The sequence below is a fragment of the Saccopteryx bilineata genome, chromosome 3 (genome assembly GCF_036850765.1).
Source record: "Saccopteryx bilineata isolate mSacBil1 chromosome 3, mSacBil1_pri_phased_curated, whole genome shotgun sequence".
NCBI classification, from domain to species: domain Eukaryota; kingdom Metazoa; phylum Chordata; class Mammalia; order Chiroptera; family Emballonuridae; genus Saccopteryx; species Saccopteryx bilineata.
This window is the reverse complement of record NC_089492.1, coordinates 3,080,338-3,096,920: the sequence shown is the minus strand read 5'-3', so window position 1 is coordinate 3,096,920 and position 16,583 is coordinate 3,080,338. Positions and strand designations below refer to the sequence as shown.

The window sequence follows — 16,583 nt, the reverse complement described above, 5'->3', positions numbered from 1 at the left end:
AGGGATTGAACTTGCAACTTTGGTGTACCGGGATAACACCTTAGCCACGAGCAGCACACCAGAGCCCGGTGCCCAGATTCTGAACAGTAGCGTGAAATGATCTAACTACATGCAGAACAGATGTCACGGGCAGGAGTGGAAACAGAAGCCAATTAGATGACTACTGTCTCTCGGCAAAATACACAGCGGCATTTCATTTCTTTTTAAAATAGCTAACACAAATACGGCCAACTGTTAACACCGTCTAAATGTGGATGGCGGATATGTGAGTGTTATTCCCTGTAGCCTGTCACATGTTTGAGATATTTCATAACTTAATTTTTTTAATCCTGAACATGATTTGGGGGCTCCTAGTGGTAATTTTTATTTTATTCTTTCTTCTTCCTAATTATTGACAGAAAACCACATATTTTTTTAACCAAATAAAAATGAAAGCTACTTTTTAAAGAGAAAAACTGTATAAGAAAAAGCAAAGAGGCATCTGATACTTGACCCACTCTGTGGATGATTCTCTAACCTCTGTCACTCTCTCTTTAAGCCAAGAGGCAGAGAGACACTGGAAATGACTGTTCAAGAGCCAAACCTAAGGCCCTGGCTGGGTGGCTCAGGGGATAAAGCACTGGCCCAGAGCACCAGAGGTTGTGGGTTCAAGCCCCCCACTCAGCGCATGTATGAGAAACAATCAATGAGTATGTAACTAAATTGGACAAATAAGTGAAACAAGGAGTTGATGTCTCTATCTGTCTCTCTCTCTCTCTCTCCCACTTCTCTTCTTCTCTCTCCCCTCCCCTCAAACCAATAGAAAAATTAAATAAAAACAAAGCAAGTGCAGGTTCCTGTACCAGGAGAAGGTGACACTCATCCTCGAAGGCCCGGCCTCTGAAGAACCTCAGAACTTTCTAAGAACTCAGACAGATATTAGAACAGCTGTGCCACGTGCTGAAGGCCTAGCCATCACTGTGAAAAGCCTCCCCCAGTCTGCCCGGGAACCCCGACACGTCCATGTGCTCAGCTGAGCTGTCCGTCACCTCTCCCTGACTTTCTAGACGTGGGTCCTGCAGCACCTTATGCACCCCGCACCACAGAGTGACCACGGTCACAGAGGGGTCAGGTCCCAGTGCCTCGCCCAAGGCTGACACGGGGCATGGGCACTCAGCAGGACACCTGCGTACAGCACCGGTCTCCGCCCCTGAACGTGAGTCATAAAATCCCACAGGGAGACCCCAACCGTCTCAACGCAGTCCTCTGCAGGTCACCGGAAGTCAGAGTGGGACCGGATGCCAGTCCACAGAGGGGCCTGAGGAGTGGGACCACCTGGCAGGCGGGCGGCTCTGCCCGGGAGCACTAGGATTAGCTTGCAGAGCCCGGACAGGTCTCCTCTCGACACCGGAATTGGGGGAGAACTCCCCACAGACAACTACAAAGTGAACGCTGCCGCCCTGCACAGCTCGCAGCCAGAAGCCCGGGTTTCTAAGCCGAGAGGACACTCACGGACCTGACGCGGCGGTTCACCCTCTGACTCCGGGCCCTTCCTCCTGCTGGCCCTCGGCCCTCTCCTCATCCCGCAGCAGTAAGGAAGGTCACCTGTGATCATCTCACATCCATGTCGACGTGAGCATTTCACATCTCACATCCGATCCACCAAGCCCGGTGTGTGTCCAGGCGGGAGGGCTCCTTGCCCACTGATTCACACATCTGTGGAGGGCCAGGCACCACAGGCACAGGGATGGTAGGGTGCGTCTCCACTCACAAAAAGCATGTAAGCTTTGGCAGAACGAAGGCAAAAACAGATCGCAGATTGTGTGCTTCGAGGGTTAACACACACACACACACACACACATTTTAATGGTAGGCTGGTATATATACCCAAAGTGTCAAATGACTGGTGATACGTACCATGTTCTCAACCCGGAGTTCAAATGGCATTGGGTTATACACCATCAGCTGAACTTCACACACGTCTCCTTGAACCCACTGGAAATCTAGAAACACACACACAAGAACCCACGTGTTAGACGGTCCTCCGCATGTTGTGCATGACCTCGGGTTACTCCCGTGGCACTTTTTATTTTTCCAGCGAAGTGGTAGGCATTAATATCGTCACAAGGTAAACAATTCAAAGCTAGTTTTTCCGCTAGCTTTCTTGGAAACAGAGCAAGTCATCACTGCCACTTGGATGCTATGTGACAGATGTTTCTTGTCATCTTCAGTGGGCTGATTCATGCCGTCAAGCCGAATGCAGCTTCACAAAATCGAAATCAATCCAGACAGGACCGTTCCCAGCAAGGGGCCATAAGTCACACAGCACGTCCCTAGCCCGGAGGCTGGCACAGTTTTAAGTGGCACATAGCTCAGTTCCCCTCTCCCTAGGAGGGTGGCTTCTCCCCTGACCACCCCTAGGCCGGCTACAGTTCAACCTCTGTGGCCAGCAGAATTCTGAGATGACCCCCAAGACCTCCAGCCTGGTGCAGACGGCCTGGATAATCCTCCCCCCAAGTGTGACTATGATGATGAGGTCTATTATGTAACACAAGTGGACTCCGCAAGTGTGATTAAGGCCTCCGGTCAGTAGGCTCCGAGTTCATGAAAAGGGGAGAGTATCTCGGGGGGGGGGGGATAATATAATCAGATGAGCCCTTAAAAATGACCATACCACACCTTCCTGAAAGAAAAGATTCAAAGAAGGAGAGGGTCTATGGAGGAGGCCCCGGGGCCAAGACCCAGGAGCGGCCGCCGGCCACTGAGAGTGGTCCTGGGTATTGGTTACACAACTAAACAGAAATGAATGGTGAACCAGCTGAGGGAGCTTGGAAACAAATCCTCCCCAGTCCAGCCTCGGCGGACACCGGGAGGTCAGCCTGCAACCCTGAGCAGGGGGCCCGGGGGCCCAGTCACCAAGTCTGTAGTGACTGGATACAAAGACAACTAACAGCGCTCATCTGCATTTCTGGTGCCCCCTCCCTCTCAGACACTCCATGAGGCAACGACAAGGACCTCCAGATTTAGTCAGCGTGTGTGGGGTGGGAGTCGGGTTCGCGCACGTTCAAGCAGGTAATCTCGTGATCTTCACATGACCTGGGGACAGAGGTGCTGTCATCCCCATTTACACAGCAGGTAACTCAAACAGGGTAAGACACGCCGGGGATCCAGCCGGTAAGCGGGATTCGACCGCAGTGTCTGAACTTAGAGGTGTCTACAGCAGACCCTGCTTAAAAGGGCTTTCTCTGGAGTGGCCAGTAGGATGTGCGATTAGAATTCCCCGGCTTGCCCAGACCTTTCACAGGGACACTGCCTCTCCCAGACACTGGCACCGGCGCCCTGCACAGACACCAAACCCTAGTCCTTCTCACCTGCTCTAACCCTACCGGCTGCCAACTCAGGTCTCCTCCCCCTCACCCCGCCTCTCCTTACTCATCTCCTGGGCCCTCTGGCTAGGAGAGCCTCAAGGGGAGGCTCACAGAGGTCACCTTCTGGAGCATGTGCTCACCCACCCTTCAGCGACATCCCTGAGCCTATCACGGACCTTGGTGGTTAGACCCAGCCTCTTCCTCACAGTGGGGGAAAATATCATTTATTTTAACACATTGCTATGCCTGGTAGTTAAGGAGCTATCTTCTCTGTCATGGCCCAAAACCATCAGTAAGAAAAGCATTTTCTCCCTGGATAGAGCATCAAACTGGGACAGAGAACCCAGGTTCAAACCCAAGGTCACTGGCTTGAACACGGGTTCATCAGCTTGACCGCGGGGTTACTGGCTTGACCATGGGAGCATAGATGTGACCCCATGGTCACTAGCTTGAGCCCAAAGGTTGCTGGCTTGAGTCCAAGGTCACTGGCTTGAGTCCAGGGTCACTGGCTTGAGCAAGGGGTCACTCGCTCTGCTGTAGCCTCCTGGTCAAGGCACATATGAGAAAGCAATCAATGAACAACTAAGGAGCCGCAACAAAGAACTGATGCTTCTCATCCCTTTCCCTTTCTGTCTGTCTCTACCTGTCCCTCTCTCTGACTCTCTGTCTCTGTCAAAAAAATTTAAATTAAAAAAAAAATTTTAAAGAAAAGCATTTTCCTGGCGTTTTGAGAGGAACTATACACACTTACATAGTAGGTGTACCTACTCAAGCGAAGGTACACCTGAGATAAATCTCCGCTTAGATAACTTCCACCAGAGAGAAGGAGGGCATCTGCTCTCTGGACCTCGGCGTGGTGGCCCACGTGGGGCGCCCTTCCTCCACACTCTGTCCCAGAAACGGGGGGTTGGGGGGCAGCAACGGCCATCCATCACCCGTGTGCTGTTACCCGGGCCTACCAGCATCTTCCGGTTGCTCCTGGTGACAAGCTGGTCTCTCCCTACGCGCAGCAGGCACCTCTCGTGTCACATCCCCGCACCCAGCACAGCACACGCAGCTGCCGGCTCCTCTGGGGACATTCTCTCACTTGACCCTCCTAAGAGCCCAGCAGGTTAGCGTCCTCTGTCCACACTCCAGACAGCACAGCTGCAGCCCAGGGGGACGGGACCATGTGTCCCAAGGTGGTGCGGTGTGCAGAGACAGCTGCGGGGCCAGGCTGTGGCCCAAGTGCCTCTGACCACCACGGCCTGTCCCAGCCACCACATGGCCTCCAGGGCAGTGGTGACCTCAGCACGGCGCCCCATAGCTAACTGTACAAAACCCCTCACCGCCCAGCACGCGCTGGCTCAGGACGTGCACGGCCATCACCGCTGCGCAGTTCAGCCCGGACGAGGGCGATGCCAGCAGTATGCGAACAGGAAGACTAGTACATGGTCCATAGCGGGAAGCAGTCTCACAGCTGCCTCGGGGCTCCTCCTCTGAGGCCCCGTGCCCTCCACAGCGACAACCCCCCCAATGGCACACAAACACCTACTGAGACTGGGATTTTAGGTTAAAGACATGATTCTTCAAGCCTCTAGGCAGGTCCTAGCTGATAAGTGTATTGCCAAAAAGATATTAGAAGCCACAGAATATAAATTAGATTTTCCTACCCATGGGTATTCAACAAATAACATGCATTTTAGCTGAGGCTTCTATTATATCTCAGAAAAAAAGCCTTGCATCATCCACCGAATGTATCCTCAGCACAGGAGAGCAGGTGCTTCTCACTGGGATGAGGAGCCAGCTACGGAGGAAAATTCCCGGGGCTGAGTCACTGAGCCGGCTGGAGCCTGCGCTCCGGCGTCCTAGCGCCCCAACCCAGGGCAGGTGACTCAGGGCAGGTGACTCGGGGCTCCGTTCTCAGGCTTCTCATCTGCAGACTGGGAACAGATCACCTGCTGTGTCAGCGGCTGTGAGAATCTCTGGGTAATGGCTAAGCCCTGTGCAACACGCAGAGTATTCTTTTCATGAAAAGCAGCCGCAACAATTTAGGACTGGAGAGGAAAAAATAGAGAGAGGCAGGGCGGCTCCCCGGGCGCTGACCCTGCAGCCACACAGTCCCGCGGTGCCAAGGGCCCCACGGTTGTCCTTACCCCCCACCAACACTGGACAGAAGCCAGCCAGGCCCTGGGCAATCCCTCTGGTCCCCCCCCACTTCCCACCCTCCTGTAGTTTTCATAAATCTCCGCTACCAGAGGCCTTCCGGTTCCTACAACCTCCACAAACATTGCCTTGCATGAAACGCATTTTTAAAAATCAGGTCTAAAGGAACTGCCAATGTCGGCAGCACGCTGAGAAGCCGAGCAGAGTCGCTGGGCCACGCGGACATACTGCGCGCATGCGCACAGAGGCACGAGCCACCCCGGCCGGCAGGTTGCGCGTGGGCGGGCGCGGCGCAAAGGCCAGGGTGGGCGTCCTACCGATTTTCTTGTTCCGCTCCTCCCCGCGGCTGTGGGCGATGATGGGCGAGTAGATGAAGGGGCTCTTGGTGGACACGCTCTGACCCAGCAAGCTCTTCATCTTCTGCGGCCGGAGGCTGGCAGGGAGGTTCAGCAGTTTCACGCGCCTGTCGTTTCAGATGGAACAAAAATTCGTCAACCGCCTTGTTAGCTTGGTTTCAGTGGAAACACCACAAAACAGCCTATGTTAGAAAAACAGGGCATCAAACAGCAGATGGACGGCGGGAAAGAACGGCACTGCAGGTGGTGGGACAGGGCAGGACGCGGCATGCGGGGCGGGGCGTCCAGGGCCGCCCGCCGTGTGTGCGTGGGCAGCAGCCAGCGTCCCTACGCCTGGGCCCCTGGTCTGTGCACGCAGGGAGACCCTCGGCGCCCCCCTGCAGGCCGGCACTCCCCGGCCCCTCTTCCCTCTCCTCCCTCGGCCTGCCCGCGCCCGCACAGCACAGCAGGCAGCCTGAGTGCTAAGATCCCAGGCACCACGCGCTGGCCGCTCCGTGGACTCTAAGTGAACGGCGGCGCTGCCTGTCGCTTCCGTCCCTTTCCCGGCAGAGATGCCGGCTCGCCGAGACTCAGCTCAGATTAGTCCGCCTGCCCTCATTGAAGGTGTTCTCAGCTACGGGCCTGAGCACATTCGGGCGTGCTAACCACTTCGTGTACATGGTGTCAATTAAACATCCCCACATGGTCGCTGGGGCGCTAGGACTACTGTCCCCACGTTATCCATGAGGAAATGACCCACAGAGGTTAAGCACACGGCCAACTCTCACCGCTAAAAATTGGTGACAGCAGGAGACACCATACCCTTGAACCATGGCACCTGTGACCTCCCTTGTGCCCGGAGGGGCAAGATGGGGGTTAGGATCTGGAACATTCCCAGGCCTCGGAGTGAAAGAGCAGGGAAGTGGGGCAAGATCAGATGGTCTGGCCGTGACCCTCGTGCCCTGGCCCCAAGTCCCTCTGCAGGAAGGAAGGCCCAGTAGCTGTAGGAGGAAACAACTTGTCCTGCCCTCTCAGACAAGGGCGGTGAAGCTGCTGCCAGCCCTCTCTGCCACCGTGGGGCAGTCCTAGAAGCCAGACCGTGAGAAACTGGGACAGAAGATGGGTATGGCCCAGGTCACCCGGTGACCATCACGCTTTGTGTGTGTGAGCCAGAAACGGTGTGGTAGTAAAGTTCATTTTTCTGCACAAGCACAGGCTCACCTAATAAAGAGCCTTAAAGACCTCATGGCCGCACCTCTCTCAGCTGGAGGGAACCACAGATACCTGGTGCCATCCTGTCCTGGCACGGGCCTCCCCGCAGCTCTGGGCAAACACGTCAGGCCCTGGAGAGGGAGGGTCACACGCATGGTCCTCACCCAGCTCCACAGGGACCCAAGGCAGTGGACAGCACTGACCACCCACAGCCCTTCAAACCAGAGGGCGTGTGTGGCCTCTGACTCCCTGTGCCTGCGCACACCCTTCAGGGTGCTGTCATCACACAGGCTCGGGACCACCGCGGCTGCCATCTGCTCCCGTTCAGCTCTGAGCCCCCCGAGGACGGGCTCCCAGGGCCTTATCTGTCTCTAGCCCAGCGTCAAGGGCAGCTCTGTAGTGCACAGCTCTCAGGAAATGCTAAATGAATAAACTCCCACGAGCTCAACTTCAAAGTCAAAGTCAGCTTCCAAATCTTTCCGAGCTAGATTCACAAGGCTGAGCGCGTCACCACCAACAGCTGCAAAGCCCAGCTCTTTGTGAACTTCTGAGTGAGAAGGACCTGCTGCCCTGCCCCGGGGCCACGGTGAGCCGATCTCCACTGGCTGGGATGTCACGCCCGACGGGCATCTCATGCCCACACACATCCAACCACAGGGACGACCCACCCAGCGCTCAGCCGCAGCGGAGGGGCCTCCGGAGCTGCAACGCGGACCTGACCGCACACAGCCGACAGACAGGTGACTCCACCTCCCGGGGCCTGCGGAGCTGCAACGCAGACCTGAGACAGACAGGTGACTCCACCTCCCGGGGCCTCCGGAGCTGTGAGGCGGACCTGACCGCACACAGCCGACAGACAGGTGACTCCACCTCCCGGGGCCTCCGGAGCTGCGACGCGGACCTGAGACAGACAGGTGACTCCACCTCCCGGGGCCTCCGGAGCTGCGACGCGGACCTGACCGCACACAGCCGACAGACAGGTGACTCCACCTCCCGGAGCTGCGACGCGGACCTGACCGCACACAGCCGACAGACAGGTGACTCCACCTCCCGGGGCCTCCGGAGCTGCGACGCGGACCTGACCGCACACAGCCGACAGACAGGTGACTCCACCTCCCGGGGCCTCCGGAGCTGCGAGACGGACCTGACCGCACACAGCCGACAGACAGGTGACTCCACCTCCCGGGGCCTCCGGAGCTGCGAGACGGACCTGACCGCACACAGCCGACAGACAGGTGACTCCACCTCCCGGGGCCTCCGGAGCTGCGAGACGGACCTGACCGCACACAGCCGACAGACAGGTGACTCCACCTCCCGGGGCCTCCGGAGCTGCGAGACGGACCTGACCGCACACAGCCGACAGACAGGTGACTCCACCTCCCGGGGCCTCCGGAGCTGCGACGCGGACCTGACCGCACACAGCCGACAGACAGGTGACTCCACCTCCCGGGACCTCCGGAGCTGCAACGCGGACCTGACCGCACACAGCCGACAGACAGGTGACTCCACCTCCCGGGGCCTCCGGAGCTGCAACGCGGACCTGACCGCACACAGCCGACAGACAGGTGACTCCACCTCCCGGGGCCTCCGGAGCTGCAACGCAGACCTGACCGCACACAGCCGACAGACAGGTGACTCCACCTCCCGGGGCCTCCGGAGCTGCGAGGCGGACCTGACCGCACACAGCCGACAGACAGGTGACTCCACCTCCTGGGGCCTCCGGAGCTGCAACGCAGACCTGACCGCACACAGCCGACAGACAGGTGACTCCACCTCCCGGGGCCTCCGGAGCTGCGACGCAGACCTGACCGCACACAGCCGACAGACAGGTGACTCCACCTCCTGGGGCCTCCGGAGCTGCAACGCAGACCTGACCGCACACAGCCGACAGACAGGTGACTCCACCTCCCGGGGCCTCCGGAGCTGCAACGCAGACCTGACCGCACACAGCCGACAGACAGGTGACTCCACCTCCCGGGGCCTCCGGAGCTGCGAGACGGACCTGACCGCACACAGCCGACAGACAGGTGACTCCACCTCCCGGGGCCTCCGGAGCTGCGACGCAGACCTGACCGCACACAGCCGACAGACAGGTGACTCCACCTCCTGGGGCCTCCGGAGCTGCGAGACGGACCTGACCGCACACAGCCGACAGACAGGTGACTCCACCTCCCGGGGCCTCCGGAGCTGCAACGCAGACCTGACCGCACACAGCCGACAGACAGGTGACTCCACCTCCCGGGACCTTCGCCTCTTCACGGACAGAGCAGGCAGAGGAACAGGTGCCTGACGACACTGTGCAGGGGACAGCTCCTTTCCCTGCTCGTTTCCGTGGGGAGGGATGTCCTTGCAGTCACAGCCCCCGCCTCACTCCGCCCATCCTCACTCTTCCTCAGGGAGGCGGTGTTTCAGGGAGAAGAACCAGGGCGTGCACCACTCAGGCCCTTCCTCCCTGGGGGCCTGCCTGCTGTCCTGCCCTCTGTGCAGATGGAAAGGGGCCTGTCCCTACAAAAAAGTGTGGCTCACCCAGCCAGACTTCAGCTGTGCTGTTCACCGCCTCTTCCACCCGCCCAAGACAGATGTTTTTTTCTATAGATTCCAAACGCGGGCAGACAACTGGGATCATCGAACCTGAGGCGGTTGCTCTGAGGAGCAGTGAGTTAGGACAGGTAAGGCACCTATCACCGCGCCTGGCCTGTAGCAGGCGCACAGCAGCTCTTCTTGTCCCCTCCTTGGAACGAGCTTGTTCAGAAGCACAGAGAGCCACGTCCCAGGGCCAGAGATGAGGGCAAGGGACTGGACTGAAGAAACTACGCTTCGGTCCCAGCTGTGCCGCGAGCAGCTGCTGGACCTCGGACCCGGCAGGCAGGGCCTGGGGGCTCCTCAGCACACCCCGTCTGTAAGATGGCCCCATTGTCCTGCAACAGAAGCAGCTCTCGGGTCTATCCCACCCTGAAAACGAGACGGGGCCTGTGATTTCAGAAGAGGTGTCTCCGTAAGCACGGAATTCCCGATCCCTCCAAAGGTTCTCACTCTACGTAAAGGAATCTGGAGGGCACGGTCAGCCAGACCAGTAAAGCAACAGGCAGTCACGACGTTCACTCATAACCCAAAACTGAGCGCCGCTGTCTGTTAACAAAAGGCGTAGTATGGGACGCAGCCACCGAGCACCTGGCCTAAGGGAGAGGACGCACGCGGCCGGAGTCGCTGCAGGACCAGCAACGGCGTGCTTGTTCTACGAAGCCGCCCCCAGCAGGCGGGACTCCAGGGACAGAGCGGCCGGGGTGCGCTATGGGACGCAGCCACTGAGCACCTGGCCTAAGGGAGAGGACGCACGCGACCTGAGTCGCTGCAGGACCAGCAACGGCGTGCTTGTTCTACGAAGCCGCCCCCAGCAGGTGGGACTCCAGGGACAGAGCGGCGGGGGTGCGCTATGGGACGCAGCCACCGAGCACCTGGCCTAAGGGAGAGGACGCACGCAGCCGGAGTCGCTGCAGGACCAGCAACGGCGTGCTTGTTCTACGAAGCCGCCCCCAGCAGGTGGGACTCCAGGGACAGAGCGGCCAAGACAGGATTATTTCTAGGAATTCCACTTGGGAGACTGGTGATATTTTAAAAGCCTGACTTCTCAGCATACCGTTGGCTAATTGGGACCGTGCAAGCAACAGCAAACAAAATCTGGCCAACAGGACGGCGCAGGGAAGAACCACTCACCCCCCGCCCTCCGTTTCTGATCCGTCAGCCTTCTTTACGGTGGAAACATATCTAAGAACCGAGAGAGAACTCCCCACAGATAGCCGATGACCACAGCTGGCCACATCTGCCCCGTGCCTGGAACAATGTGGAAGCTGCCCGGCCTTCCAGGTCCCAGCGTGGCTGAGTTAGCCAGAAAGGACAGGCCACACCAGCCAGGGCAGGGACGCAAGACCACCCACTCGCACTCCTGAATGCCACTGTGCATGTCTGACTGTCTTCACACAGCTCTAGGTTAAGAAATCCCCAGGGGAGGTTATGGGTTTGGCGACTCTCCCTGACAGGAGGTTCTGGTGGGATCATGGCAGCCACACCCTCACCAGCACCTGGGAGGCTGGCCTTGCCCTCTTCATACAGCACGGAGAACCACCCTGGGTTCGCGGCCTCTGAAACCCGTCCTCAAACGGCATCATTAACTGAAGAGTTGACGTTTTAAAGGCAATGAAACCACTCCAAGCCACTCAGAGCTCACTTTGACTGGAGGGTTTTGATCCTTATCAATAAAAAGAGCCTCATTAACTCTGGGGCTTTTTGTTGGGTTGGAGCAGCTCAATGTTGGTCCATTAAAAGAAAAAAAAAGGAAAAAATGTCGGCCAACCCCTCCCTCCATTCCCACGCCAAATGAAAGGCCCACTGGTGTTCTGTAAATGGCATCTAAAGGCCACTCCAGTGTCTTCTTGAATAATTCACGATGGTCAGTGTGCAAGTAATCCCCATGGTTACTTGGGGTGGGATGGCCTCCGATGTACATGGTCATTTTGTGGGGAATTCTGTGGGGGACTAAGTAACATGGCTCACAGCTCTGACTGGACTGTCCCCCGCTGTACTCCGGGGAGCCGTCCTGGCTCGGGGCGGGCAGCCTCCGGGCACGTGGGCTCGCTGGGCCATCGCCCGACTCCCAGCACTTCCCACTGGGCAGGTGCATCTGAGACAACTCCACAAATATTGGCTGAAAGTTAGGGTTAAAACAGGGATGATTTTGTGGGTTTAGGCCCTTTATTATTATTATTATTATTATTACTTGCATCATGATGACAGGAAACCACCTTGGGGAGAGCCTGGCCCCTGAGCCCACACGGCACAGGGCAGGTTGTCGGCGCCTGTGAACTGATGGCACGGTTTTACTGTCAACAGCTGGGAAAGCCCTCGGCAGAAGAACAGGCTCCGATCATCTGTCCTAAAACCGATGATCACAATTTTGACACAACAACAGCAACGTTAAATTAAAGTCTAGCGAGTCTCCTAGCAGGTCTGATCCCTGACTCACGGACGTGGACATTGTTCAGCCGGCTCACTGACTCACAGACGTGGACATTGCTCAGCTGGCTCACTGACTCACGGACGTGGACATTGTTCAGCCGGCTCACTGACTCACGGACGTGGATACTGCTCAGCCGGCTCACTGACTCACGGACGTGGATATTGCTCAGCCGGCTCACTGCAACACTTACCAGGAGCTCAGACTCCACATGTGCAGATTACTGAGCCTTCCTGGACTTGCAACATCTGATTTGAATGTTACCTTGAAGTGATGAAGTGCACGTTTCCAGGTGTAGGTGACACATTAGTTACGACATTAAGATAGACTTGTCTTCTAAGAAACAACAGTGGCCCAGGCCATCGGTACTGCAGGGAGAGACGGAGACTGGTTCCTAGAGGGTGACAGTCACTCGCCCGGTGTGAACACACAGCCCCCACGGGCAAACTCACTGAGCACCTGCGGTGCCCCCAGCCTGGACTGGACACTGGTGGCGGGTCTGTGCCCTCGGCCAGCACCACAGGACACTTGGCCTTACCTTTTCTGCCTCAGAGAACTGCTTTGCGTTCCCTGTCACCTGACTCTCGCCACAAGCTTACCCGGAGAACCGCATTTGTGACGTGCGTGGTGTATACGCAGTCCACCCGTGACTCCGGACGTCCTCAATTGCACGGCTGGGCGAGCCTGGCCGGTGCCTGCCGTAGCAGAGTGCCACAGACTGGTCGGCAGCTGGGACCACCAGCATCGATTCCTGACACTGCTGGGGGCGGGCGTGCAACCCCAGGGTGTCGGCGTCGCTGGGCTCTTGGTGAGGACCCTCCTCCTGGTTCAGGGACGGCCGCCTTCTCACAGTGACCTCCCACGGAGAGAAAAGAGGCTCACCTCATGATCTCATCTGAGCCTAATCACCTCCCAGAGGCTCCCCTCCCAATGCCATCCTACTGGGGGTCGGGCGTCAGCAGACGAACTGCAGGGGGTGGGGCCACAGCAGGGCTGTGCTGGGACCCACGGCCATCCTCTGGGAGAGCCGGGTTTGCCCGTCCTCCTCTGACAGCAAGCCACGTGTGCACTCGGCAGAGCGAGTGCGGAACAGCCGAGACGACAGCCCTCTCTGTTCCTCTGCGTGCTGGTCTCCTGTACACACAGCCAGGGCGGAGAGAGACAGCACACAGCACAGACTAGAGGCGACCCCTGATGTGACTCTGGAAAAGGCTTTATGGCAGAGCTAATCCTGGTAGTAAGTCCTGAAAGACGACTAAGCACCATCAGGCAGAGGAAGGGCGGGAGAGGCATCTCAGGCAGAAGATGAAGCCTCAACAAGGAACGACACCCACCGCACCTTCTCCCTCTCTAACTGGGCACCGAGGATAACATGGCTGGTCTGAGGGCGTCAGCCTCAGGTGCTAAATCTAGCTTGGTACTCAAGCATCATCCCTAGGTGGGGCTTGCCAGGTGGGTCAGCATGCGGGAGCATGTGGGAGTCTGTCTCATTGTCTCCCCTCCTCTTACGTTAAAAACGAAAGCAAAAAAAAGGCTTTCTAGTCTTTAATTTTAAAAAATGAATCATCTCTTAATCCGAAATCAATCACGTTCCACTTTGAGTCCTACTACCTGAGATTGTATCAGCAATGAGGAGGCAGCGTGCACGACAGAAGCCCCCCACCTTCCTCGGGGCCCCCGTGCCAAGGGTCAGAGTTCCTTTCAGGCCTGGCCCAGCCGTCTGGATGGGGGAGCATCTGATAATAACAGTCCAATCAGCTGCATACTCGGTGAGTGTCCACCAGGACATCCTAAACTCAAGGGTGGCCTGCCAGTGACTTCTGCGCACGGCGACCCCGTCTGGCCCGTTCTCTGGAGCACGCAGCCTTCCTGCTAGCAGCAGACCCGCCTGGTCGGGCAGGACCGCACTGCCCGGCAGGAGTCGCAGGGGCAGACAGCGCCGTCGTGAGGGGCACCGCACCTCACGCGCCCACAGGACGCATCACTGATCCCCCCAGCAGCCTAACGCCGGGGCTTCTAGTCCTTCCTTCTTTTCTGATAAGCAAGCTGATGCCCAGGGCGGCTGAGTGACCTGCTGGTGTAACGCCCAGCCCACGGAGGTGAGCCGAACCGCAATGCCTGGTGGGACTTGGGCACAGCGGCCATGCCAGGCGCACCATGAAGACAATCAGCGTCTTGTCAGGGGCCGCACTAAGGTGACAGCACTTCTGGGACCAGCAAACTGTCCAGTGCCCACTGTTTCTCTCCAGTCTTCCTAGACGTCTTTCAGAGATTCAGATGTCATTTCATGAGAGTCACTCATAGGCTAATTTTTAGGTACCCCTTTACATGTGCAAAGGTCCTGTGCCCTCTAGCGCCTTACGATCTGTGGAGACAGTGGCACAGAAAGATCACCCAGGGCTGCGCGCAGCAGCAGAGGCTGTAAGAGCTGGGCAGGAGGTGCTATGGCCACCCAGAGGGCTCTGCCAGCCAGGGTCAGCGGGGGGGCTGCAGGAGGGAGTGACAAGAAAGGCTCCCCAAAAAGTGGGCACGGACTGAGTCTCAAAGGATGAGCCAAGGAAAGTCGGGGAAAGGAGAGATGAACTCTGGGGAGTCGGGGGCAGAGCGCAAGCAAAGGCACCGCGGCACGCGGTACATCCGAGGAGTCACGCCCGTTCCCGCATAGCGGGGCCACCGCGTCTAAGAGAATGGGAACCTTCCGGAAGCCTGTAAGCAGAAGAGACGAGGCCAGCTTCGTCAGGTGGCAGCGGAGCGGTCATGACGCAGGGGGCGTGGGTCTGTACCTGGCTCTGCCAGTGGACAGCGAGGTAACCCTGGCAGCCATGCGGTCACCGGCCTGCTTCGCACCCTATAAAATACCCACTGACACCTCCCAGGACTGCGGGTGGGTCTGATGAGGTACCGGACCAGACACACAGCCGGCGACAAACGGAAACACCCCCAAAGATCTGCACTGGTGACCTGCACTGGTGACCAGACCAGAGGACGGAGTCCCCCGTGGGCCATCTCACCTGACGATGGGCAGCTTGGTGAGGGGCACGGGCGGCAGGCGGAGGCCATCGGGCAGGGCGATGGGCTCCATGGTGCCCGGGCACTTGGACGTGTAGCTCTCCAGGCTCTGCGCCACGTCTTTCTTCTCTGGAAAGAAAACAGACACAAAGTAAAGGCTAATTAAACCGAAGCACATGCGGGAAGCTTTTATTTTATTTTTTTATTTTAGCAAAACTAAAACTCTGAACCCAATCCCTGACAGTCCACTCTTCTGGCAGCAGAAAAGGGGCAGTGACCACAAGAGACCAACGAAAGCAGAAGTTTCATTCAATTTACTTGAATATTCACCAGCAGCCGCTCCCTTTATGGGCCCGTGTATAAAATGAAAATTAAGCTGCTATCTTATAGGAGATGTCATCTTCCAAGAGACAAACCCTTCCTAGACTCCGAGAAAGTCAGCAGGCAGGCGGGACATGGGCTTGGCCCGTTTTATTCCTGCAAACGCTTTCCTGGTGATGACAAGGCGCTGAGCACAGTGCCGGCCCCAGCCCCAAGGAGTCTGCGGCCACCTGTGCAAAGGCACTGAAGGGTAACTACAAGCCCAAGTTTCCGGCGCTGAAGCAGGGCTTTGTGGGCTGACCATGATCTCCACCCCGCCCCCGCCCTGTCTCGAGGAGGGACAAGAGGACAGAGGTGACAGTAATCAGTGTTTGCTCGTGTCTGCGATGTGCTCGGGTCACTGGCTCCCAGACTGGAACTCTGCCACGCTGGGAAGCACAGCCCACTGCTCTAACGCCCGCCGTCACCCAGGAAGGCGGGTATCACTGAGCCCACTGCTCTAACGCTCGCCGTCACCCAGGAAGGCGGGCATCACTGAGCCCACTTTGCAGATGGAGACGCTGAACCCAGTGAGGTCAGAAAGCTTGTCGGAGACCATGTGCTTGGCCCTGAGCCTGTGGTCCAGTCACTGTACTGTATAGCGGAATCAGGGAAAGGAAGGAACGGGGGGGGGGGGGGGGGGGGGCCGCTGGCGGCTCCCGTCTCTAGGCTCTAACTCCTGTGTCACTGCAGACAGGGAGAGACGCAGACCTGGAGAGAGGAATGACCGGGGCATGGCCGTAGGGGGAGACCCACAGCAGTGCAGTCAGACCTGGGCTCGGATCAACGGCTTGGCCTTTCCATCTGCTCTCTGACCGCCATGGGGGAAGCCGTTCCGCTGTGCTGAGCCTTATGAAGAATGACAAAAATGGCGCAAGATGGCGCATTAGAAATGGACCGGGAGGTGCGGGCATGGAGCACAGCGATGTGATGATGACTGTTGTCATCGCCACACAGCTGCCCTGAAGGGAGCGTGAGGAAGTCCCCGAGACCGGGCGGACGTCGCAGAGTGGCCAAGGGCCCCACCAACACCGCTGAGCATACACAGGACCCAGGCGAGGCCCTCGCAGGCCTCAGGCACGTGTCTCCCTGCCTGGCCTGCCGCCGCGGGAATCTGCTGGGTCTCGGCATCGTCCGTGAGGGAGCAGGAGAGCAGCAGAGCCC

At 57.9% G+C, this 16,583-nt stretch overlaps 1 protein-coding gene across 4 annotated transcripts in view; it reads right to left on the bottom strand.

Moving 5' to 3' along the window:
- The window catches only part of TRAPPC9 (trafficking protein particle complex subunit 9), a 355,177-nt gene that overhangs the window by 267,402 nt on the left and 71,192 nt on the right, over positions 1–16,583 (bottom strand). For all 4 annotated transcript variants that reach the window (XM_066265607.1, XM_066265609.1, XM_066265608.1 and 1 more), the window contains 3 exons: positions 15,062–15,188; positions 5,810–5,955; positions 1,897–1,982 (listed from right to left, as the gene is read on the bottom strand). In XM_066265607.1, the coding sequence (XP_066121704.1) occupies positions 1,897–1,982; positions 5,810–5,955; positions 15,062–15,188 (359 nt within the window). The remainder of the gene's footprint in view (positions 1–1,896; positions 1,983–5,809; positions 5,956–15,061; positions 15,189–16,583) is intronic.